This window comes from Trachinotus anak, unplaced genomic scaffold (genome assembly GCF_046630095.1).
Source record: "Trachinotus anak isolate AG129_WGS33_773 ecotype Australia unplaced genomic scaffold, CSIRO_AGI_Tana_v1 ptg000012l, whole genome shotgun sequence".
Lineage (NCBI taxonomy): Eukaryota > Metazoa > Chordata > Actinopteri > Carangiformes > Carangidae > Trachinotus > Trachinotus anak.
In genome coordinates this window covers 20944889-20967872 of record NW_027273863.1, presented here as the reverse complement: position 1 = coordinate 20967872, position 22984 = coordinate 20944889, and the positions used below count along the sequence as shown (strand labels likewise).

The 22984-nt window shown below is 44.5% G+C and overlaps 2 protein-coding genes across 5 annotated transcripts in view; both read left to right on the top strand.

The window, feature by feature from the left end:
* Positions 1–811: 811 nt before the first annotated feature.
* mpz (myelin protein zero) lies at positions 812–15061 on the top strand. Of its 4 annotated transcripts, XM_071490567.1 has the most exons (7): positions 812–1035; positions 2457–2623; positions 5297–5510; positions 6333–6462; positions 6912–6954; positions 11455–11484; positions 12509–15061. In XM_071490567.1, the coding sequence occupies exons 1-7, from the start codon at positions 990–992 to the stop codon at positions 12518–12520; spliced, it is 642 nt and encodes a 213-aa protein (XP_071346668.1). In that variant the 5' UTR covers positions 812–989; the 3' UTR covers positions 12521–15061. The 4 variants fall into 4 exon arrangements, with proteins under 4 accessions (XP_071346668.1, XP_071346669.1, XP_071346667.1 ...); XM_071490568.1 differs by lacking the exon at positions 11455–11484; XM_071490566.1 differs by lacking the exon at positions 12509–15061 and having other exon boundaries at positions 11126–11455.
* Positions 15062–18206: 3145 nt separating this feature from the next.
* atp1a2a (ATPase Na+/K+ transporting subunit alpha 2a) overlaps positions 18207–22984 on the top strand; it is a 35128-nt gene continuing 30350 nt past the window's right edge. Inside the window, exons 1-4 of the mRNA XM_071490564.1 lie at positions 18207–18318; positions 19255–19329; positions 20772–20831; positions 21486–21689. Coding sequence (XP_071346665.1) covers positions 18307–18318; positions 19255–19329; positions 20772–20831; positions 21486–21689 — 351 coding nt within the window. The 5' untranslated portion in view covers positions 18207–18306. The remainder of the gene's footprint in view (positions 18319–19254; positions 19330–20771; positions 20832–21485; positions 21690–22984) is intronic.

Sequence of the window (22984 nt, the reverse complement as noted above, 5' to 3'; positions counted from 1 at the left end):
AGGCAGGAGTGGAAGAAAGCGCCATTGACAGACAGGCAAACACCAGTCAGCCCCTGTCCCCCCCTCTCTCCATTGTCTCTAAGTGCTAGACGTCAGCAAATGACAGGAATCTGAAGAGAGGGAGGACAGAGAGAGAGGGAGAGTGTGTGAAGAGTCAAGGCTTTGTTTAGGCCACTGGCCTGAAACTTGTTGAAAGTGCAGGCAGAGGAGAAAGAGGGGTCAGGGATGGGGATGGAGGAGAGAGCACTGGGCTGACCTCGCTGCAGGATCCCCCCTCGTCCCCTCCTCCCTCACTGTAAACAGACACAAACAGGCCCAGACAGCTTCCCACCATTCCCCACGTAAAAATTTACATATGAGCAGTGATCACATAGAGAGCGACTGCAGATGGTCATGAATGCCTGTCACACAGCCTCACTCCTGCCTACATGCTAAGTGCTGATTAGCATTCCCTCTCAACTCAATCACATCATGGTGAGGGTGTAATCTAACACATTACATTCATCATGGCGTAATGCTAGACAGAGTTTGCAAATTCGCCCCAAGTTGCCCATTGTTTACCCAATTAATTCACCAGCTACTGTACAGCACAGGTGCCTCTCGCCTGCGTTTTTCCTCCGCTTCAAAAAATAATGTCTGTAATTTGTTTCAATGAGGGATGAAATGGAGAGAAATGGCAGGAAGGATGGAGGTTGGGATGGAGAGGGGGTGTGTGTGTGTGTGTGTGTGTGTGGAGAGGAGGAATGGGCCGGGCCGGGCCTGGGCAAGGGGTGTGGTTGGGTATAAACCAGTGGACAGTGGGTTTTCTGTTGTTGTCCTGTTTTGAAGCCCTCTGCCCTGGCATCCTGCACCCTTCTACTCTCCTTTTCTCTCTTTCTTTCTTTCTCCTCCTTCCACTTGCACTCCCTCCAGAGTGGGACTCTTCCTCGACAGGCTCCTGTCAGGTCTGCAGCATCGGTCTTTTGGGAGCTCCCTAGAAGCCTGAAACCATGCTGACATTTTTGGCGCTGGCGTCGGTTGTCCTCCTGGGAATAGGTAAAAAAAAAAAAAATCTTCATTTAACTTTAATTTTATCTTCACGAGGTCTGAAAGAAACCCACACTTAATTTCATCTGTTGAAAGTGAAGACTTAGAAATAATTTTTCCAGTGATGGTGGAGGTTAAAGGTTAAATGAGGGTGACTAATAGGAAGTTTTTCTGTTTTCCTTTTCAATGCTTACCTGAAAGTTATTGAAGAAGGTGTTAATAAAAAGGATCAGTGGGTTAGGCAGTGAATTAACGAATCTTTCACTGATATGTAACATTTCCCTCTGCACTGGATTTATACAAAATTAAGCATTTAAATTTGGTCTTTGCTGTTTTCATTTCATTTAAAAATGCCATTAGGGCACCTGTAGAGAATATAGTTCCTTTTGAGAGATCGTTATGTGGCCCAGCTCTGTCCATCTGTGCTCCTTTTCTAAACTAATGTTATGACTTTTAAACTAAGGGTTGGCAGAGTTTTTACTCTCAAGCAGATGCAGTAGCTCCCCCCCTCACCCCCCACCCGTCAGATATTTGCAGCTTTTTCGTGAGAATTTTAATTAAAAGATGTCAAGTGTGATTTCATTGACAAGTTTTGCAGGGCCTGGCTGCACAAATGCCAATCGCTCAAGGACTCTTGCAGTGAAAGCTGTGAACTTTACTCTGCGGGTGTCAAGAGAGGCAAAAAAAAGCTCATGGACACTTAGGACATAAGTGTTAATGTAGCTGCGAATACTGTGACTCATAGTGACTGTTTGCATGCTTCAAGTCTGAACTGAAAAATACAAAAATGATGTTGTGGCTAATGTTAAAGGAGCAGGTGTTTGCAGCTCCCCGGGGATTTGGTGGTTTGTTCAAGATGCTGAGTGCGTTTTCTAGGGAAGTAAAATATTGATTTTGCAGCCAAAACCAAATTAACATCAATCATTAAATATTATTTAAGCATAAACAGTGAATGTGATTAAGCCAAGATAATCCATATTTATAGAGAAAACGATGTTCCCCTTTGACTTTTAGAGACTGGCACCAATGCTCCAGTAATAACCCAAATATTTACTGAGCACATGTCCGAATCAATAGTGGATCCGACACCACTAAATGTGCAGTTTAACGTGTGTTTCTGGGTGCATATCTTAGCATTGGGGATTTGTTGTTATAGATTTAAAGGAGAAAACTAATGAATAGTGATGTGAGTACTGCGTAGTATGTCTCGTGATTGAAAAATAATCAGGAGGGTTATGATTTAAGGGGAAATGCATTTGTTATATTCACATCAAAAGTCTAACACGACAGGGATCTGTGATTTAGTATTTTGCTGCAAGCTCATATATCAGACTGTGCATGGCCTCGCAAAGTTGTTTTGTAAAAGAGAGAAAAAAAAATGGGATGGGTGTCTGTGAATTAACTGCATCCACCTGATCTGTGTCTCCCAGTGCCTGAGCAGTCCCAGGCCATAGTGATTTACACCGGCTGGGAGCGCCACGCCCTGGTGGGCTCCGACATCCGACTGTCCTGTTCGTTCTTCTCCTGGCGCTGGACCTCGGAGGACGTCACCTTCTCCTGGACGTACAGGCCCGATGGCTCCCGGGACAGCATTTCTGTAACATACACACTCACACACACTCACACACAAACTGTACAAGATTAAAGGCTCGATATTACAACAGGTGTACTCACATCTGAGCATGCGCCATCACATTCATGCAACCTGTAAAAAAAAAAAAAAAACAGTAAATCTCTACAAAAAGTTCAGTTAGAGCCGCATTAAAGCTGCTTGATGAAAATGGCTTGGAACAAACTTAATGTGCTACAAAAAGTTTGAGTATATTTCAGTTCATTCTTTTGGTTTTACAGCTGCAACTTTGCTGCCATGATTCACTGTCATCAACCTCATCAGCGTCGTTTTCAGCTGCACCATCAGCTGTTTTTGTGAAAAGGCTCTGATAAACCCACTGCACACTACCTGCTCAGCACTGAACAGCAGCCACACAAAGTTAATGACCAGCTGTGGAAACACAGTGAAGCGTTTAGCAGCTGAAGAGCCAGATATTTAGCATAAATCTTTAAGTGGAGATGCAGCAGAGGAGCATCCCTCCCTGCCTCGTGTCCTTGGATGAAATTCTGATGTTGTGTTCTCCCAACTTGAAGCTGATCTTTTTACACATTCAAGAAGCCACACATAAATATTTTAGAGGACAACACAGCAGCATCCTTTACAGTGACAGGGATGTAGACTCGACCAACAACGGCTTTGTTTGCTGCCAAAAGCCTTTTTTGTTTTCGCCGTCTCCGCCCCTGCCAGGCACAAGGACGAGCAAAAACTCAGTCAGAAGTGGGAGTGGTGTACTGATGTCACATGGCCTGATTCTCTGAACTACATAAACCTGGGCTTGTGCAGCGTTAACATCAGGAGAATTTAAACAGGGTTGATCAGGATGGACAAATTCAGAAAATTTTGAGGAATTTGTAGAGCGCTCGAAGCAAACAGGAAAGAGGAAGGGTTTCATCTGACAAACGCAGGACAGTGTATTATCTAAAATGTCATCACACACTCAACACTACGCTCAATTTATTCTAACAAACAAGTACAATTTGCATGTATTAACTTTCGATGGGAAACAACAGCTGCACAGAAACTTTCTTTCCTAATCTTCTCATTTTCTTGCTGCCTCACCTGCCTCTCTTTAATGCTGCTCTTTAATTTCACTCTCTCTACTCTTATCGTTCTACCATCTCTCTAATCTCTCTATCTCTCCATCCTGACTGCACCTCCCTCTGTCCACCTCCCTTAATCTCCTCCTCTCCAGCCCAGCCTTCTTTGTCCCTCCCCTCTTCTCTCATTATCTCCTCCCCTCACCTCCTTCGCCTTCATCTGTCTCCCGCAGTGCCCTCACTTTGAAACTAGATTTCACTTCTTTTTATTTTTTTTTTTCCACTTATCTTCTGTCGCTCATTTCTTCACCCGCCTGGACAGATTTACAGTTTCATATTTCTATCGGTTTTCATGCTGCATTTGTCCTTTTTAAAATGTTGCATTTGATTTCTGGCATGTTCGCATGTGTGTAATTCATGGAACCTGCTCGTGTGCCTCACAGGTTGAGAGCCAACATTTCAACCAAATTTGACCTTGACCTTGTGGAGTCTAGGTCATTGCCCCAAATCACTGTCAATTAAGTTCAATGTCAATTAAAAAAAAAAATCAGTTCTCTGGACTTTGGATTTAATTTGTGATGACATCCTCCCATTGTAAAAGGCTTTTTGTGGTACCTGGGTTATGGTATTATACCTAAACAATGCTTTTTTATGTATCTTAACTTTTCAGAATCTAACAGTAAACATGCTTTTCTACAAAACTGTTCACTTTTTCTTAAAACAAAAGGCCAATGATCTAAGTAATTTTATTATTATGTCTAAAAACAAGCAGTTGTATGGGATCTTGAAATAAAATCATTTAAAACTGGCTAAATTTAGCTGCTCTAATCCATATTTCAGATTGAATGACGATGTGTCATGTCAGCTCAGCTCTATAGAGCGTTTTAGTGTCTTTCAGCTTGTTGTTTTGGTTTTCCTGCCTGCAACTTCTCTGTGTTTGCATGGCGTTGTTTCAGTGAAAAACTCCACTGTAAAAGGCAGACTGACACAGTTAGTGACTAGCTGGTGAGAACTGTGCATCATTACGCAGCTAGAAAGCCAGAAATGTTCCCTCAGGGGTTGGTGGAGACCAAAACAGAAATAATAGACTGAATATTGGACTTGCATTTGGCAGGAGGACAGCGGGCTAATGCTGCTCTGCTTCTATATTGAAATTGAAATTAAACTGTGCGCTGACAAATTCACTATTTTCACCCGACTTGATTGGTTGTTTACAGCTTCTACTCCCACCAAAAAAAATCTGTTATTTTAAGTTTAGATTGGGCACGATATGTCAAAAAAAAAAAATAAGCAAGACTATGGATTTTATTTCAACCTTCAGTACTTGACATGTTTTGCTGCTCAGTGCTACAGACAGATTTTGGTTGCTACCAAAAAAGTGCAGAGTTTCAATTCCCAGTCTTGCTTTTGTTCAGTTTATGGACAAGTTGTCTCTATTTTGTACAACATGAGTATTAAATCGGAACCATCACAGTAAGAGTTAATCTATATAACTGTATACCCTCTGTATAATAACCACACACAGAGTGTAAAATATAGCAGTAACTCTTCAGAGTTAATACATGTCACCATGGTAACACCACATACACAAAGAGCTCAATGTCCTCTCTGTCTGCTACAGATCTTCCACTACACCGGTGGTGCCGCCTATGTGGACAACAAAGGCCCGTTCAGGGACCGGCTGGAGTTTGTGGGGAACCCAGGCCGCCGCGACGGCTCCATCCTGCTCAAGAACCTGGAGTTCAGCGACAACGGCACCTTCACCTGCGATGCCAAGAACCCCCCTGACATAGTGGGCCGGCCCTCCAGCGTTCGCCTGCTGGTCTTTGAGAAAGGTGATATGGGAAGGGAGTTAGTGAGTCCTGCTGGGGGGGTTCCTCAATAAAATCAAATTCCCCAGTATATTGAGTCTAATGTCTGCATTGTCTTACATCTGTGTCTGCTCATTAGCTTTCCACTGAGCCCATATGGCATATTTTGGTGAATGTTTTTCGTCAGAAGCCAACTGTTCTCAATTTTTGTTATAATCATCCCAAAGTCTAAAATGAATCTCAGTTTGCGCTGTGCATCAGACGAAGGCGAGCGCTGTGTTCAGACCGGCCGCGGCGCTGCCTCGTTTAGAATTCCTCACACTTCCCGTTAAATGAAATCAATTACCATGTTATCTCTTTTTCTATTTGAGATTGCTATCACTGCCTCCCTTTCACTTTTTTTCTCCCTCCCTCTCACCTTCTCCTCTAATTTCTCTCTTTTCCCCTTCTCTATCATTTTCCACCGTCTCATCCCATCCCCCACCTTCTCCATCCGTTCCTCTAGCACTGCTCTCACCTTTATTCTACCTTATCTCTCCTTCCCTTCACCTCCTCTTCTCTGCCTCTACTGCACTTGAATCCTTCATCTTTCATTCAACCTTTATTTTACCTTTGCTTTCCTTTTCTATTCCACTTTCATCTCTCATACATTTCCTCTCTCCTGTGAAAACGTCTTTTCTTCTCTCACCCCTTTACTGTTTCCTTCCTTGTACCTTCTATTTTCTTCTGAACGCTGCTGTCATGTGGTTTCCATGTGTTCCTCCTTTTTATTCTCAAATTCTCCACGTTGTTCTCCTCCACTCTACCTTCTAACACCCCTCCTCTTCTCCTCTTCTCTATCCACAGTACCCATCCAGGCTGGCGTGATCACAGGGGCCATCATCGGGGTGGTGCTGGGCCTGTTGGTGCTCATCGTGGTCATCTACTACCTGATGAGGTTCCTGGTGGCGCGCCGCGTCTTCAGCCTCAGTGTCAGGTCAGTGCCCGGCCTGTGGCCGGCGGCGCTCTGCCAGTCGTGTCTGTGCCAGGGACTGGAGCTGAGGCCAGAGCCCATCCCTGGCACCGACACCTGTGTGGCCAAGCTGGCGTAGCTGCGGTGCCACGATTTGATTTGGTTAGGTGTGCAAGATTTAGATTTGAAATTAGTCAGCTGGAAACACATGGACAGGAGCAAAGCAAGATGAGTAAAAGCCTGAGTGGATGATCCACTAGATCATGAAGATGATGGATCCATCATCTTGCTTATACCTTTCCAATCTTATGAGATCTTAACACATTGAGCACCGGGGGCCTGTGTTTGACACAGGTCCAGTAGATTAAGATGATGTTCTCTTTATGATGGCTGCCAGGCAATGCTGCCCTGTGACCACTGGAGGGAGAGATAGATTCGACATTCTGACATTGTCTTTCTTTTGTCCCCTCCAGCAAACATGGCAAGAAAAAGAAAGAGGGATCACAGCAGAGACAGGCAAGTTCCCTCCATTCCTCCTTCCACATCCCCTCTTCCTCTTCCTCCTCCTCCTCCTCCTCTTCCTCCTCCTCCTGCTCCTTTTCCTTTGCCTCCTTTCCTCACACACTCCATCCACCCAACAACACCAAATGCAACAGCTTTGTCTGCTGTCACATTCAGGCGCTACGTGGTAAAATGACGTCCTTTTGGAGAGATTACAGTAGCGTTCAGTGTTTGAATATTTGTTCGGCACAGGAAATGTGGTGTCAGGAGGAATATTCATCTATTGAGTTGCAGCGCAGCCACACAACAGTATATATCCAACATGACAGTGCATAACGGCACAGTTTCATAATCGCATTCCCGCAATGCCAGTCCAGGCAGCTCCAATATGTCCGGACGCTTAGCCGTCTCCTCCTTGCAGCAACATATCAGCCACAAAATAACATGTCATTCAAACTCTGCCCGGCAAACACTAATAACAGTGTTCAAGCTGTTCAAATTCTAGTGCTGTCTGAGCGTTGGAGGTGGTTTAAAGCCCGTACTGTCCCTCCTCTCTTGCTCTCTCTCTCTTGTGGCCCTCACTCCTCCTTCAGCTCCCTCAGGGGGGCCAAACAGCACGGTACTAGTAAACAGCCATGGGGCAAAAATCAAACCAGCGACTGTGAAATGGCTGAGGCCAGGTCACGGCACTAATGCTATTGCTGTATTGAATGGGACTGTGATTTGCTCGCTGTGGGGAAATGGACAGGAGCTACTGATTTCACTCACTGGGAGTCAAATGAAAATCACTGGGCCTATTATGGTCCGGGCTGTTATCAGTGGTTTTACGCTGCTGCACGCCAAGGATTTGGGGTATTTTTTTCTCTCCCCTCTATTCCTCATGGGAGTGTGATAGCCTCAAGTGTTGGATTAATCAGACATTTTGGTGGCTTGTATTCTTTTGTGAATACAAGGCACCAGGGCAAGTTCTGTTTGATTACTCTGTGGTAATGTGGGGGCTGGATGGTTGCGGGGGTGTATTGTAATCGCCTGTACGCCTTGCATGCTGATAATGGGGGGGAAAAAAAAAAGGAAGGAAGTAAAGGGATTCCAGTTCAAGGCATTTTCCTAAATCAAAAATGAGCTTTGAAATGAGAAGCGTGCAAAGATAACCGAGGCGGGAGATCAAAGGTGTTTTTGTGACGCCGAGTCATTTAGCCGCAGGTACAAGCTAATGCAAAGATGAAGCATCAGCGGCAGCGTCCAGGGGCCGTTTGGAGTGCAGCGTCCTGCCCCCGTGGCTCAAACCTGTGGAGGGGGGTGGCGACACCATTGAGGGCCAACCCATCCTGCTACCTCAAACAAGTGTACTCGCTCTCATCTCCCCGGAGCCCTTCTTCCTCCCTCTGTCTTCTTCTTCCCTTTCTACTGTCGTTTGATTGTCAGGTTACTCTTGAGTTGCAGTCAGTTGCTCTCAAGTGCCTGCGGCGGGTGACAGTGCATATATGAATAAATAACTCGCCGCCAAAAGGACACTGAAATATTTGACAACGTTGTCATTTACAGTTACTCTCCTGAAAGTCTCGGCTCGGAGGAAAAATACACAGCAGAAGCAGCTATTCCATCTGAGCTCACGCTCGCTTCTTTTTTATTTTTATTTATTTTCCCTCCGAGCTGATCCCTCTCTTGTAGCTACGCCACACACACAGAGCACCCATGGGATTTTATAGTGCGCTCATAAGTGGTTGTTTGATCAAATGGCCCTTATTAGGAGGCTCTGCTGACACAACACAATTTTCTATCAGCCTCACCATCTTTGTTACTTTCTGTTTGCTTGGCTTGCACTACAAATCTCCAAAAGGCTGTGGGTGAGCGAGTGAGCGAGACAGAGAGACAAAGGAACCCCGTGGTGTGTGCTACTCCCCATTAGGTGGAGTTGTGGGAGAGGAGTTTACCCCGCAGCCACACACATAAGAAAGCTCACAGGAACGAACACACACACACACACACACACACACACACACTGTACTGGAATGATAATTGAGTGCACTCGATATCGATCTGAGCTCACACACACATGCAGACACACACACGCACATCCCACCCCACCCAGCCTTCTTTCCATGCCCCAGTTGGCCCCCCACTCCACTTCATTTCACTCCCTCCCTCAATCTCTCTAATTCACATTCCTTTTATCCGGTCCCCTGTCTCTCTCTCTCTCTCTCTCTCTCTCTCTCTCTCTCTCTCTCTCTCTCTCTCTCTTTCCAGTCGCATCTTCCTCCTCCTCCTCCTCCTCCTCTTCCCCCCACCCCAGCCTCTCCGTGCCTTTGACTTCCTCGCTGACCATGAGAAGCATCTGTCTGTCGAATTCCCCCTCTCCTCTTCCCTTCTTATTCCCTCTCTTGCTCCGTCGATCCATCCCTCCACCTCCTCCCCATCACCACCACCTCCTCCTCCACCATCGCCTCACTCCCTCCCGAGTTTCTCTTCCTCTCCCTCCTCAGGTCTTCTGGGTTTTGATCAGCTTCGGTTCTGGACAGAAAATCACTACCTCTCACCCTTCATCTGCCTCTCAATCTCCCTCCTCACCTGTCGCCGTCTCTTTTTAGTATGCAGCAGGGGACGCAGCCACTTACCCACCTATCTACCTCCCCACCAGCCCTCCTGTTTTGCCACTGTACCCACATTTCCTTTGAAGTGTGTGCAGCTCCTGTAACGAGGATGGCTCTGCATTCTGCCTAAGCAGGCTGGAGTGTGTTTACGAAGCAGCCCCGTCATTAGCGTGGGCGCGCCGCAATACAATGCAGCAGTAACAGAGCCTTCCACTGGATGCGTAATGGTAAACAATACAATGATATATGAGAGAATGTAAGTGTGATTGAGGGTAATGACACCGGATGGACTGCGTGGCAGCCCTGTGGAGCCGGATGTTAGCTGTAACCTACGCCTCGATCTCTGCCTGATCAGAGTGTGTGCTGCTTTTGCACAGTGCATAATTAAAGATGATAAATTTTCCAATGCAATCAGTGGGGTATTATTAGTCGAGGCTTCAGCGAGAAGAAGCAGCCCCTGGTGTGCTTTCCACCGTTGACTAACCTGATGTATTAGAGCAGAATTATTTCAGCCTCCAAACCTCAAATCCAGCATGCTTCCCATTCACTCTGTCTGTCCTTGGTAACACTTTACAGCAGTGTACCGGCCTGTAGTTCAACCTGTGGAAGTGTTTTTTCTTTTTCTTTTTTTTTTTTTTTTAAATAATACACAGTGTTATGGAGAAAATCATTACATATGGGTGAAGTTTCATTAAGTTCCATCAAAGCATTATCCTGCACCCGTGATACTTTTCAATAGGTCAACTCGCAGGTTAATGCACTGAAATACAGCTATTGTGAAGTAAAGTGTGTTGTTGTCTTGACCTTATCTCCACTCTGTCCTTTCTGATTCGTGCTCAACTAGAGTCTCACTTTACTTCACTTTCCCTCCTCCTCCTCCTCTCCCTTTCATAGATTCCTTCTTAAAGATGTTTTTAGACTTTGCACAGACAATATCCAGAATAAGTGGGAGTGAATGGATGGATTACGCAAGTGCTAGTTGGATGAATATTTGAAGCTTTTTTTTTTTTTTTTTTTTTTCACAAATATCATGACTCCAGTCAAGCAGCTCTGACCACAGCTACAGCAAAATGGTCTGGAAGGTTCACAATGAATTATTAATTCTCCTTCACATTGAAACTGAAAAAGGCTGGATTTGAGCACTTCAGATTAGGTTGTGGATTGTACATGTACTTTACATATAACCATTATTTCAACAGTATTTAAAAGACTATATTTCATTATCCTGCATGTCCTAATGAGGCAGGGAAATATAGTCACTGAAAATATGTCGTACATGTCTAAAACACTCACTTTTCAGTCTAATTTTAAGCCTTTATAATCTTCATATTTAGCCACGTCCTTTTATGTCTTCACAAGACAAACGTCACATTTAAGGATGTTGCTCATCATCTAAAAATATCTACAGCTCACACCAGTATCGGTCAATTCCCAATTAAAACCCAGTCTGGTATACAGTTTGTGTGTTTGTGTGTGTGTGTAGAGGAGTGTGTGTTATTGATCTATTGTCACGCAGTTGTCACAGGTGTTTGGAGCCGGCCTGCCACTGTGTCCTATCCTAACGCATGGTTACCTGTTTTGTCACCCCCTTACAGCTCTGGACACCGCCTCCTCTCACTTGCTACCCCCTCCCCTAAAAGGACTGTCTCTCTACCTCCTCACCCCTTTCTGTCTCTCCGTATGTCTGTCTCTCTTCTCCTCCTCCTAAATGTGTTTTTCTCTCCTCTTCACACAGCTCCACCCATCCTGCTAACCCCATCTCTCATCTTCTCACCTCTAACGCACCCCATCTCACCCCCACCCCCTCCTTCCTTACCTCCTTGCCCTCTCTCTCTCTCTTTCTATCTCCCTCACGCTCCTTTCCTCCTGAAGTGACTCTCCTCCCCTGTTCTCCCCCCGACCCCCTCTCCCTCCTCCCCCACAGGGCCCCGCGCCTCCTGCTGACCCCTCCAAGGTGAAGGCGGCCGCCTCGGAAAAGAAGAAGCAGGAGTCACGCAAGGATAAGAAATAGGATACGGGGAGGGGCTGGGGCGGGCTCGCCAGCTGGCTGCTCCAGCCCATGCGCCAGGCGGTGGCGAAGTCCCAGCCCAATCAGCAGCAGCGAACCATAGTCAGAAAGACAGAGAGGGTGGGGGGAGGTGGGGAGGAGGGCCCGGGCCGGGTGCTGATGACCATCGAGCTGGAGCTGACCCGCAGAAATGGGGAGGAGGGGCCCAGCGGCGAGGGAAGGATGGGGAGGTCCAAAGCGCTTGGCCTTCTCTCCCACCTCGCCAACCAGCTCACCTTCAGACAATAGACCAATAGGGAGGCAGGGGACGCCAATGGGGGGGAGGGGGGGAGGGGCGTTGAGGATAGGAGTGTGGGACGTCTACTGAGGAAACAGCAGAAGAGTTAAACCTCAAACCTACTGTACACCCACCACAACGCCAACCTGAGTCCCTGAATAAATGAGTCAAATCATATCTGCTCTTGTCACAGGCTGATGACTGTAGACGCAGCAGCTATATGGGCCGACATCTAAGATGTCGTGATAATCTCTTACACCAGCTGGCACCCCGAGTACTTTTGTCAGGTCATAAGATATGCCATTTGAAGCGAGACCCTAAGACGGCAGGGTTTGATAACAAAATCTAAAAAGCTGCTCCTCGGGTTTTGCCTTTCTGGTTCCTTTCATTGTGATCCTATCCGCCGAAAAAGCTTTTTCCAAGTGCGTCCGATACGCATCACCAATCCCCAGCTGCGGGGACAAGCCAATTTGCTTTTTCTCGAAGGCGACGTGTCAAACTCTAACTTTCTCCCCTCACCCTGATCTTCTTTCTCTTTCCTCTCCGATCCCATTTCTTCCTCTTTCACTGTGAATTTCCTGACTTTCTTGTTAATTCAAATTACAACAGTGATTTATATGCTAACTGCTCTATCCTGTTTCTCTTCCTCTCTCACTTCCCTTCCCTCTCTTCTTCCTTTTCTTTCTCCTATAGATAAAGGTCTGACTTCTCCATGACTGCCTCCACTCCTCTAGTCTGCTCCCTCCTTTTCTGCCCAGCCTGATGCAACCCCCATTATTTCCCATTATCTCTACTCTTTCAAGACAGCACTGGCTGTAAGAACAGTCCTGCTATATCAGTGGCAACAGTGTCGAATAATTTTTACAACGCCTCATTGGAGACCCTGTATGCACTCATTGGGCAAACTGTAAAACTGTTTAAGGCCTAACTATACACATAACTTCCTTAGGAGGAACCTGAAAGACATCCCTCTGTGTTTAGAGTCCCCTGAATCTTCCCCCTTAATGTTTACGACTCAATCACACACACTGAGTGGAGCTGCGAGTGCACTCTGGACTTCAGATAGAGAAAACGAGAGACAGAGAGGGAGAGGAGCGTGATGGTGGGAGAGAAATATGATTCCTGCTCTCAGCCCGCGTAGATAGAGGTTCAAGCCCTCAAGCTCGGGGTGATTCAATCCTCTCACATTTGAGCTAATGGAGGTTGTCGCCATGTCCCTGCCCTGGCTAAAGGGGGCTATTTCTGGTGCTGTGAGAGCGTCCGGGCTTACTGTAACAGCTGCACATTTTTCAGCCAACAGGGGAGGGGAGTGTGGGGGGGCGGACAGAAGCAAGCAGGGTGGGCAGTAGGGGGAGCCTGCTGCGCTGTTAGTGCATGAGGCTGTCCGCTGTTGACTCGACGGCCGGCGACTGACGAACCTGGGATGACGTCACGGCCCCCGAGGGCTGGCGGATGCCCTCAGGAGTCTGACAAAAGGGCTTACCAGGAAGAGGTGCAGCTTCTGTGCTCTCAGTTATTTTAGGTCCAGTTAATCCGCTCGCAAGCTTCTCCCCGCCAGCCCAGGGCTAATTATTTTAGCGCGTGCTGGTAACCAGATATCTCTCTCTACATCTCCCTCCCCGCCTCCTCTGCTGTCTTCGCTCCTCTGTTATTCACTTCTTCATCTCAGCTCCCATCTTGGGATTCATCTCCCACCAAACCCGTGTTTCATTCTCTCTGTCTTTACGTCTTTGGCCTCCTTTATCTCTTCCTCTTCCTGTCGTCTAGTGACTCTGCACTGCATTATTCCCCCACAGAAAAGGCCTATACACAATCCACTCCACTCTTTAAGCCTCCCCTTATCTGACTGCCAGGCCTACAGCTCAATGCTCTGCTCCTCTTTCCTCTCTACTGTCCTTCCTCCTCCTCTACACCCTCCTTCTTCTCTCTTTCAAACTCAGTGATGGACATCTCTCTCCCCTATGTCTTGTCCAGTGATCGACGACCGCCCTTCTCTCTTGCCCTTCAAAATGCCACCTCCCCCAAAGGCATGCCCCCTACTCTTAGCCCTCCTTTCAACGACCCCTCACTGTCTTATTTCTGCTGGTTCGAATGCCAAAATGCTCTCCCCTGCCCTCAACTGGCAAGGGAAGGAAACACATGGGCAGAAATCGGCCTTTAGTTCTCAATGAAGACAGAAACTTATAATCTAGCTAGCTCTTCTCCGGTCGCAAATACGACGCGTGTTTTTATGTATATGTGTGTCTAGTTAAAGAGTGTTTAAAAGAGATTTGATATATATATATAAAAAAAACCAACAGTATGTCACCCTAAGTAAAGCAAATAATGATTTCTGAGACATTTTTTACATGTGTACAAAGAAAGGACACATGGAGAACATGTTTATCGAGGCAGTGAAGAAATGTAATTGTATTTTATGGAATATGCCATTATATTTCTGACCTTGTGTGTTATGGATGGTACTGTGTGGCTGTGTCTTTGGTGCACGTCTTATTCCGAGGTGAAGGGAAATCGAGGTTGTCGTGCGGTGTCAGAGAAAACACGCGGGGTGGAGATGAGGGTTTCGGTTAGCCTCAGATTCAGCACAAACGTGGCTGGGGAGAAAAAAAAGAAAAAAGGGGGAGGACCGTGCTTGCTGTGGGAGAAAGCTTCGGCGGAAGAGACGTATCTGGTGTGTTAAGCCAAGCCTAAAAATCCGTATGTATCACTACAGATAGAGCCTGCTCTTCCCCCAGAGCTTTCTTTTAAAGGTGCTCCTTCCCCAACCCTGAGCCAAAGATGGATTGCGATCTGCGTGCTTGATATGCAGGGTGGATGGTGTAGACTTGAATGTTCCTTTAAAATTCATAACAAGGAATGGAGGTGCTAAAGCCCACGTCTTTATAACTGGAGATCTGTTTCACTAGTCGCTGTTTAACTATCCAGTCGCATGGATTGGTTAGAATGTTTTCTTCTTTTTCAGCAAAGCCACACAGACACCTGACATAAGACAGCGTTAAAATGCCTTTTTAAAAATGTTTTGTTTGTATGTATTATGAACTGTATTAGTCCTAGTCGCACTGTAACATCCCTTCGTTTGAAATGACTGGAGCTTCTTACATATTTTTTACATTTATTTTAATGCTTGTGATAATTCTAGAGCGCTAACAACAGTCGATGACTCTGTATAATATGTTGTAAAGAGAACGTAAATAAAAATTAAAGCCCCATGCGCAGCTGTTATCAACAGGAGACAAAGTAAACCCAGCCGAAAGTGTCTGCAGCCTCCTTTCTTTCTCTTCCAACCACTGAATAAATCTGTCACGTCTCCTCAATGACATACTTTCATGAACATTTCAAAAGAAGAAATTCCTTCCAAAATGAGATATTACAGAATAGCGCTGGCCTTATTAGCTCTCCAAAGACATTTGCATACACAATAATAAGAACATTTTAGAGGATGTAATCAGGAGACATGAAATGTTGAACAATGACCACCAGGTGTTTTTTATTCTAAATACAAAAGGAATTCATTTTTGGAATTAAACTTTGAAACTCCTTTGCTGCACGATGGCAGCCAGGAACTAAAATGGTTTCACCTCATCGTACCCCCTCGCCGCCCAACTACAGAAAAGTAATGTTGATGACCTGGAAATAAATGCTCAGTAGCCATTTAAAACCTTTTCACATTTTTAAAGGGTGACAAAGTGAGGTATAATTTTCACAGAGGCTTAATTTTTCTGACTTAAAATGCAGGTGTGGTTCAGTGAGCATACATAACCTTTTTTGAAATGCTCTGCTTCATATTCAGACAGTTACACACACAGCCACGGTACTACCACAGTCTTTAACTTGTGCCCACTGACCTGCTCATCTGCAGCACCTGAATGACTGGCTGAGGGGATAATGGCGTGCATTACTGCCAGTGTCTGATTTGATGCTATTACTAGGAGACAACAAAGTCTGAAATGTTCAACTCTTGCATATAGGGGCTTTATATTTTGGGAGGTACACATATTTGTAGGTTCATATTCAGGGTTTGGGTTATGCATGGAGCTGGTGCCAAGAGCTTGGTAGCTTAGCATAGCGTAAAGAGTGGACACAGGCAGAAACAGCTAGTGTGGCTCTCTCCAAAATATAAAACTACGCCCAGCAAGACCTCCAAGGCTCACTATGTTGTGCACAACCAGAAACAGAAAGGTTTTAATTGCATTGTGTTAACTATTTCTTGAAAAAAAAAAAAAAAAAACAGCTGGGTACAGCGACTCCCAAAAGTCTTGTGACTGCCATGTAATATTCAAATTTCTTCAGGTGTACAAATTTAAAATAAAATGAGATCAATGTTAATTAATGAGCTTTAGAGGTGCTGGAAGGTCTTTTCCCCCCTCAGCCAGAGCCAGAGGAGTTGTTTCCCTCTGCTTCCAGTCTTTTATGTTATGCTATATGCTATAATTTCCGTGGCTTAATGCTGCATTCATGTCATATCAGAATTACTGTAATGACCACTTTGCCACTTGTAAACAGACTTCACATCAACACCCAAGCTGCAATTATGACTGGGAAAGGTAAATTTATTTTGTAGGCTCCAGTGTATCTGTTTTGGTGCTTAAAAGTGCAGAAGTGCCAGAGTCTATTAGAGCCTGTTAGTAAAGTAAAACAACTGAACAAGCACAGTATTTTTTAACTCTGGTACATCCAACTCTGCAGGACAGTTGCCTTTAATAGTGTTTTAGCGAGGTGTTCGCTTGCTAAGTAGCTAAAGTGTGTGTCTTTCTCTTTTGCTTTCAGTGTTAGTGTTTATAAAGACAGCTGGAATCTCAAATAACACACGTAGACTGACAGCTGCCAGGTGTCCATGACTTGAACTTTACATTGTAAACACGGGAATGCTTCCCATCATTGAAATGACTCTGACATGATGTGAATATTTGAAATAATATTACATATCAATTGTCCTGTCATTTAACTCCAGGCAAGGCAGTGAAAAGGCATATTTCTCCAAATGTTGAACTATTCCTTCAAACTATCCTGTTGGTGATGTTTTTGAGCTTTTCCCTCCATTTTCCGACTTGTTAAGTAAGTTGGTTGTTTTACTTTTGTCTTAAAACCATCAAAATCCGTGACCTGTTAAATTACAGTGTAGTAATGGCAGCAAAGGTTAATCACGATGTCTGTAAACTGACTGAGAGTTTGTTGAAATTAGCCGGCATTAGCTGCTAGAGACAGACATACCAGGCTAACAACGGCTGTAGCAAAAAAAAACCTAAATGTATTGTGTTTTGTAAGGGTGTGTTTTATTTCTTACAGTTATGAATTTGATTTTTCTGGGCAGAGCATTTCAGCTTTCAAAAGTTCATCTCCATTGTGGGTAGAAACAAGACTATTAGCCAAATGATATTTGCTTTCTCCTGTTTCCTCCTGATCCATTTAGGTTTAAACTGAACTGATTTATTTCTTAGATTTATGCTGTAGCTAGAATTAAAATTTCTACATTTATGTCTGTGAAATAAGATACTTCTATCATCTATCTTTCTATCTATCTATCTATATATCTATCTGTCTATCTATATGCCAAACTCTATAAACTCCCTTTATTAGGAACAAACCTAAACCTTGAAAGGGAGTAGCCTACAGGGGCTCATACCTGCATACAAGTAAACAGCCCATACAATATTATAGAGGCACTGCAATATAGGAAGAGCCTAGATGTAAAATCCACTGTAAAAGTAACTGGCAACTGGTGAGAGGACATTTGGTACTTATCTGACACAGGATCGTTCGCTGCATCTGTTGTGTGGGCGCTGTGGTGATGACCTGCCTTATGTTCTAAATATGCTGGACTTAAAGCTAATTGCAGCGTTGCACTGGCTATAAATCACTTTGAATCCAAGCAGAGGAAAAACATTAAAATGTTAACAGTTCATCTTTGAGGATCGATTAATAAATGATTAAACAATTTATCACAGGATTTAGTTGCAGAACAGACCTGAGGATTCAATCTGTGCTCAGAAACCAAATAGCTGAACATTATGCTTGCTTTTCAATACAAATCTGGAGGGCCAGTACCGGCCCCTAATTAACACGTTTGTTATAAATACTGTATGCTATGTAGAGTGCAAGGTTTCATTTGTTGTGTTGCTGAGCTGACAGCAGTGATTGATGGGCTGTTGTTCTCCAAGGGACCATGTGTGTTGAGCAGGTGCAGGTACACACACTGAAACCCCCTCTATGTGTAGAATGTGTATGTGGTGGTGGCTGGGTGCAGAGAAGCCCTGTGGTAGGAGTGGGGTAGTGGGGAGGGATTGGGTTGCGGGGAGGGGGGGCTGCATGGCTCAGGTTACCCTGACAGGAGGGAGCAAGAAGAAGGGGCAGTGGGATGTTTGGTGTGGGGGTGCCAGGCCCAAAAAAAGCCACCAATGTCTTCCACACGTGGGGGCGGGAGGTTTCAGCTGTGGAGGGGCCCCTGAGCGCTGTCCTTTACATTATAACCTGCCAACGTCTGGACGTCCAGCATGGGCAGAGGGGTAAGTTGGCTTCATATTTTTTTTTAAAAAACAACTTTCAGAAACTCCTCTTCTTATCTCCATTTTGCTTTTATTACACTAAAGTCTTTTCTTCCTGTCTTAATTGAGAGGACAAACATGATTCCGTGTTCCATCTGTAGCTCATGTACAGTTACAGCACATGGCGGGGACATGCATCATGGAAAACTACTGAGATATCTAAATGTATCTGCGGGCCCTGATGTCACTGAGCGTCAGAGTGCTGCTTTGTTTTTTTAAAGACTGTAACATCTCAAGATGATGGCTTTTCTCCTCGATAAGTTTTGTTCCTGGCTTGTTCTTTATTTGTGTAATTACGTAATTTTGTTTCTATTCCTTCCATCAGGCCAGTTCCACTTACCTTTATGGGAGGACAGGCTGGTAATCGTCCTCACAAACAGCAGGGGGAAATTGCTATGCCAGACACATTTCAGACACTCCACCGGCTCTGTGCTCCCTCTTTGGCTCTTTTTGATTACTTTTTCACTGTGTCACTCGCTCACACTCTCCTCTCATTCTCTTTGTGTATCCCTCCTTCGCTGACACGCACATGTGCTGCTAAGAAGAGACTGACAGCAGCAGATGATTTCCATGATGCACCATTCTTCCAACTGTTCATGACACACTCGCTCTCTCACTCACACAAATGAGGAACTCGTACTACGGGGGGAAAAAAAAAATATTTTCTCCCATATAGTCAGTAAATAGTTTGACAATAGTGCCAAGAGATTGAAATGAACCAGCCTAGACAAAGTCCATTGTGCTCACACTGACGCTTGTAATACGTGGCTATGAATGTAAATGGAAAGGCACAATGTGGCTGCGAGCATGTGACTTTTCCCACTTATTTTCTGCAGGGGGTTTTGGGGATGGTAGCCTACAGGCTGTATGATAATCTCGGTCTTTTTTTCCCTCCAGTGCGGTGCCGAGAATGGAGGGAAGCGGAACAAGAAGGACAGGAACTTGGATGAGCTGAAGAAGGAGGTGGCCTTGGTAAGAAAAACAAGCTGCCACCGCACCAACTCACACTCGCACTGCACAGTGATTGATTCCATGGCTGCTGCTCTCCCGAAACGATCCCCGATCGTGTCACGCCGCAGACACCGGGTTATTTAACAAGGCTATAAATGAAAACAGTGTCCCATAAACAAAATGGCAATCCAACCTGCTTAGTGTAGTCAGTTGTAGATGAGTTCCAAGGCAGCCCGTCCTCTCCTATCTGTTCTACCACCCTCTAACTGCTCTTCTTTGTACTCAGAAACATACTGAATAATTTGTGGGCCACCAACAGTGAAGTGCAGAGTTTTTGTCTTGTGCGGTGCTGTAACTCTTTGAGGTGCTGTCAAAACGCAGCCAAGCGATGCCCATGAAAACTGGGGTAGGCTTTGCTGCTCGCGCTACCTCTGATCTGCTAAAGCAGCTCTTGTCAATTATCAAGTTGGCCTGTGACTGATTAAAGAGAAAGAATTCCTTGGATACTGTCAACATTTTGGAGCAGTTTTGTGATAAAGCGATCAGTCTGCCTCGTGAACTACTCCCTCTGTCAGTGACTTCCTTCATTTTTTTTTTTTTCCCTCAGAAATCCATTAAACAACCACCAGACAATGACTGATCAATATTTGGTGTGGGGGCATATGAACAAAGCTTAACTAGCAAAGTGTTTTGTGAACACTGGGGCGTGTCGTTTGTTGTGGCCAAATTACTTGGAGCTACAATTCATTGTTGTCCACTGGGGGCTACTGTACTGTAGATTAAGAAAGTGGGGGATTTCTCCTTTCATTCTGAGAGACCGACGCAATGTTGGCGGATGAAAGCTGAAATTTGTGTTTTCCTGTGTAGCCCCAATCTCCATTGTAAGATCTAAAAACAGCATCTTGAGGTGGCTTTCAACCAGTTTTACACCGGAATACAAATTTTAAAATACACCTCCAAACAATGAGAAAAAAAAAACACAACATACATCAACAGGATCTTTTGAAGTGTTGAAAGTGTTCTTAGATTGTAGATTTCTACTACAGAAGAAAACCCCTCAATTTCAGCACTGCTTGGAGATGCAGGAGGAGTGGACTTCACCCTTTGACCTCTTCGATCTGTTATGAATCATTCTGTATATTTAACGCCCCTGAATCCATGTCAGATAGAGAGTAGAGTATTTTTTGCTGTAAGATGGACAGATGTAATGCATCAGTGCTACACTATTTGACCGTTACTGTGGTCAGTTATTACACTTTTACCTTTCATAGCTGCAGCCAAACTGCTCCAGTTCACATAGTAGAAAGGTGAAGGTGTCTTGCTGTAGAGTGGTATGTAAAGATACCCCTCTCTGTAATGTGTTGAAGACTTTTACCGGTCTATTAAAAATGACCCTGATTCGGTTTTACTGTTTCCTTTCCACTGAAGCAAAAATGAAAAAAGGAACATTTTTATCCCTGCAGGATGACCACAAAATAGCTCTGGATGATTTGGGGAAACGCTATGGAGTGGACCTCACACGGGTGAGAACACACAAACACACATGCATGCAAACTCTCATTTACACACTTTCACACAAACACACAACAAAGAGTAGCTGGAATATCCTCCATAGAGATGCAGTCTCTGCTGGCCTGTACTGGAAAGCAACATCCAGCTCACCTTGAGCCTTCTTTATCTTTAATCCCTCAATCACACACAAACACGAACACTTTGACGCACCAACTCCTGCAAATGCACACACAGGCAGATACAAATACATGACAGAAGTCCTTCCATAGTGGCAACATTTGTCTCTTACCTTAAATTTGATGCCGCAAGTGTGGTGAGTCAGCTGTTATCTTTTTAGTATAAGCCCTAAGAAATAGCACAAACACCTTAGTATGTTAGGTATATACATAGATTCTCAGTAAATTAGACTTTGACAGTATTAGGCATAAAAATCTTCAATAAAGTTGCATCCAACAGTTTTACAGGCGAGCACTTTAGATGAGAAGAGGCACCCAGTTCATTATACGTGTGGTGTTAAATAGGCCAGGCAGGAATACTTGATGTTCTGCAACTGTAGTAGTAAAATTGCTTTTTAAGCCACAGTGAAAATGGGGCTGTTGTGCCGTAATAAGATTCCCCAGCTGAGACAGAAACAAATTCCCTCCTAAAATCTTGCTCTCCTCCAGGGCCTGACCAATGCCAGAGCTGTCGAGATTCTGGCCAGGGATGGTCCAAATGCCCTGACTCCTCCTCCCACCACCCCCGAGTGGGTCAAGTTCTGCCGTCAGCTGTTCGGCGGCTTCTCCATCCTGCTCTGGATCGGTGCCATCCTTTGCTTCCTGGCCTACAGCATCCAGGTGGCCACAGAGGACGAGCCTGTTAATGACAATGTGAGAAACTGCTTGTTAAAAAAAAAAATTCATGCATATGTGCAGGGATGCACCTTACATATTAATCACACACAGGAGGAGATGCAGGTATGCGAAGACAGTCACACTGATAATGCAGGTACAGTAGAGATATATAAATATGTGCAGACCCAAACAGATCCTGTTCACAACCAGGGTTTCTGTTTACAGATACATGATTTAAACACATTGCTCAGACACACATACTGCACATAAACCATATTCTTCTTCTAATCTGAACCAGATCATCTTTCAGAACTGGTGACAATCTGTTGATTTGGAGATTTTCTTTACCTTTCCATCTTTGGTTTGGCTCAACATCATAACCCAACATCAATATTTACATTACAGTTTGGTTCATTTATGTAAAAATCACATCTGATAAAACTCAAAACATCACACTTATCTAACAAATCTTGTTTTCCTCAATCTTTCTATTGAGGTTCTGCATCAGGTGGCTGATTTAGGTAACTGAAGTCAGCCATAATCAGTCCCATGACTGCTTGTTAGTCAGAGGAACACTGTCATGTAGAGTGCAGGTCATAATGTGGAAGCCTTAACAGCTCCTTATGCTAATCTTCAAATCACTGAACGAGAAACTGTAGAAATCCAAAATTTGATAATTATTCTTGTCATATATAACGATGTTCCAGTGGTCCAGTATTTATTATCTGTCTACTTTATATGGAAACCCTAAAGCTGACCAGAAATTCTGAAATACATTTAATACATTGAAGAGAGTTTAAGCCTGACTTGCCTCTCCATGATGGTGTAAACTGCAGCCTGTGTAATATTGGCATTGGCTGTGTTGGCATTGGCTAACAAATCTTAAACAGCTCATTTCTTCTTAATTAAAATTTGTGTGGAATCATTCATTGGGACAACAGAATATTGTCAAAATATGATGATGCCATCTGTCAATAGAACAATATCATTGTCCGACTGAAAATCAAGAAATCAAATATAAACACATTTTATAGACACATTTAGTACAATACACATGCCCTAACTTAAACCTAAGTCTAGTCCTGACCTCAAACCAGAGACCAGAAGAGTTAGATTACTTCATTTTGTTGGATTTTCTTCACCTTTCATTTTCTCGTGGGCAGATTTCTTTCTTTGACCTTTACTACACCAGGATCGCCTCCTGACGTCTAAATCTTCTTTCCGAAAGCCTGAGCCAATTGGCAACACAATTAGGTCATACGAGACTGACACAGAGCCAACACTCACTAAAGGAAAAAGGTTCCAGAAAGAAAAGGAAAAGGAGGAAAAAC

Coding starts and splice junctions, on each gene's coding strand:
- mpz (XM_071490565.1), top strand. CDS start 990: ATGCTGACATTTTTGGCGCTGGCGTCGGTTGTCCTCCTGGGAATAG. Junction 2,624..5,296: donor GCTCCCGGGACAGCATTTCT/GTAACATACACA, acceptor TGTCTGCTACAG/ATCTTCCACTACACCGGTGG. Junction 6,955..11,454: donor AGGGATCACAGCAGAGACAG/GCAAGTTCCCTC, acceptor CCTCCCCCACAG/GGCCCCGCGCCTCCTGCTGA.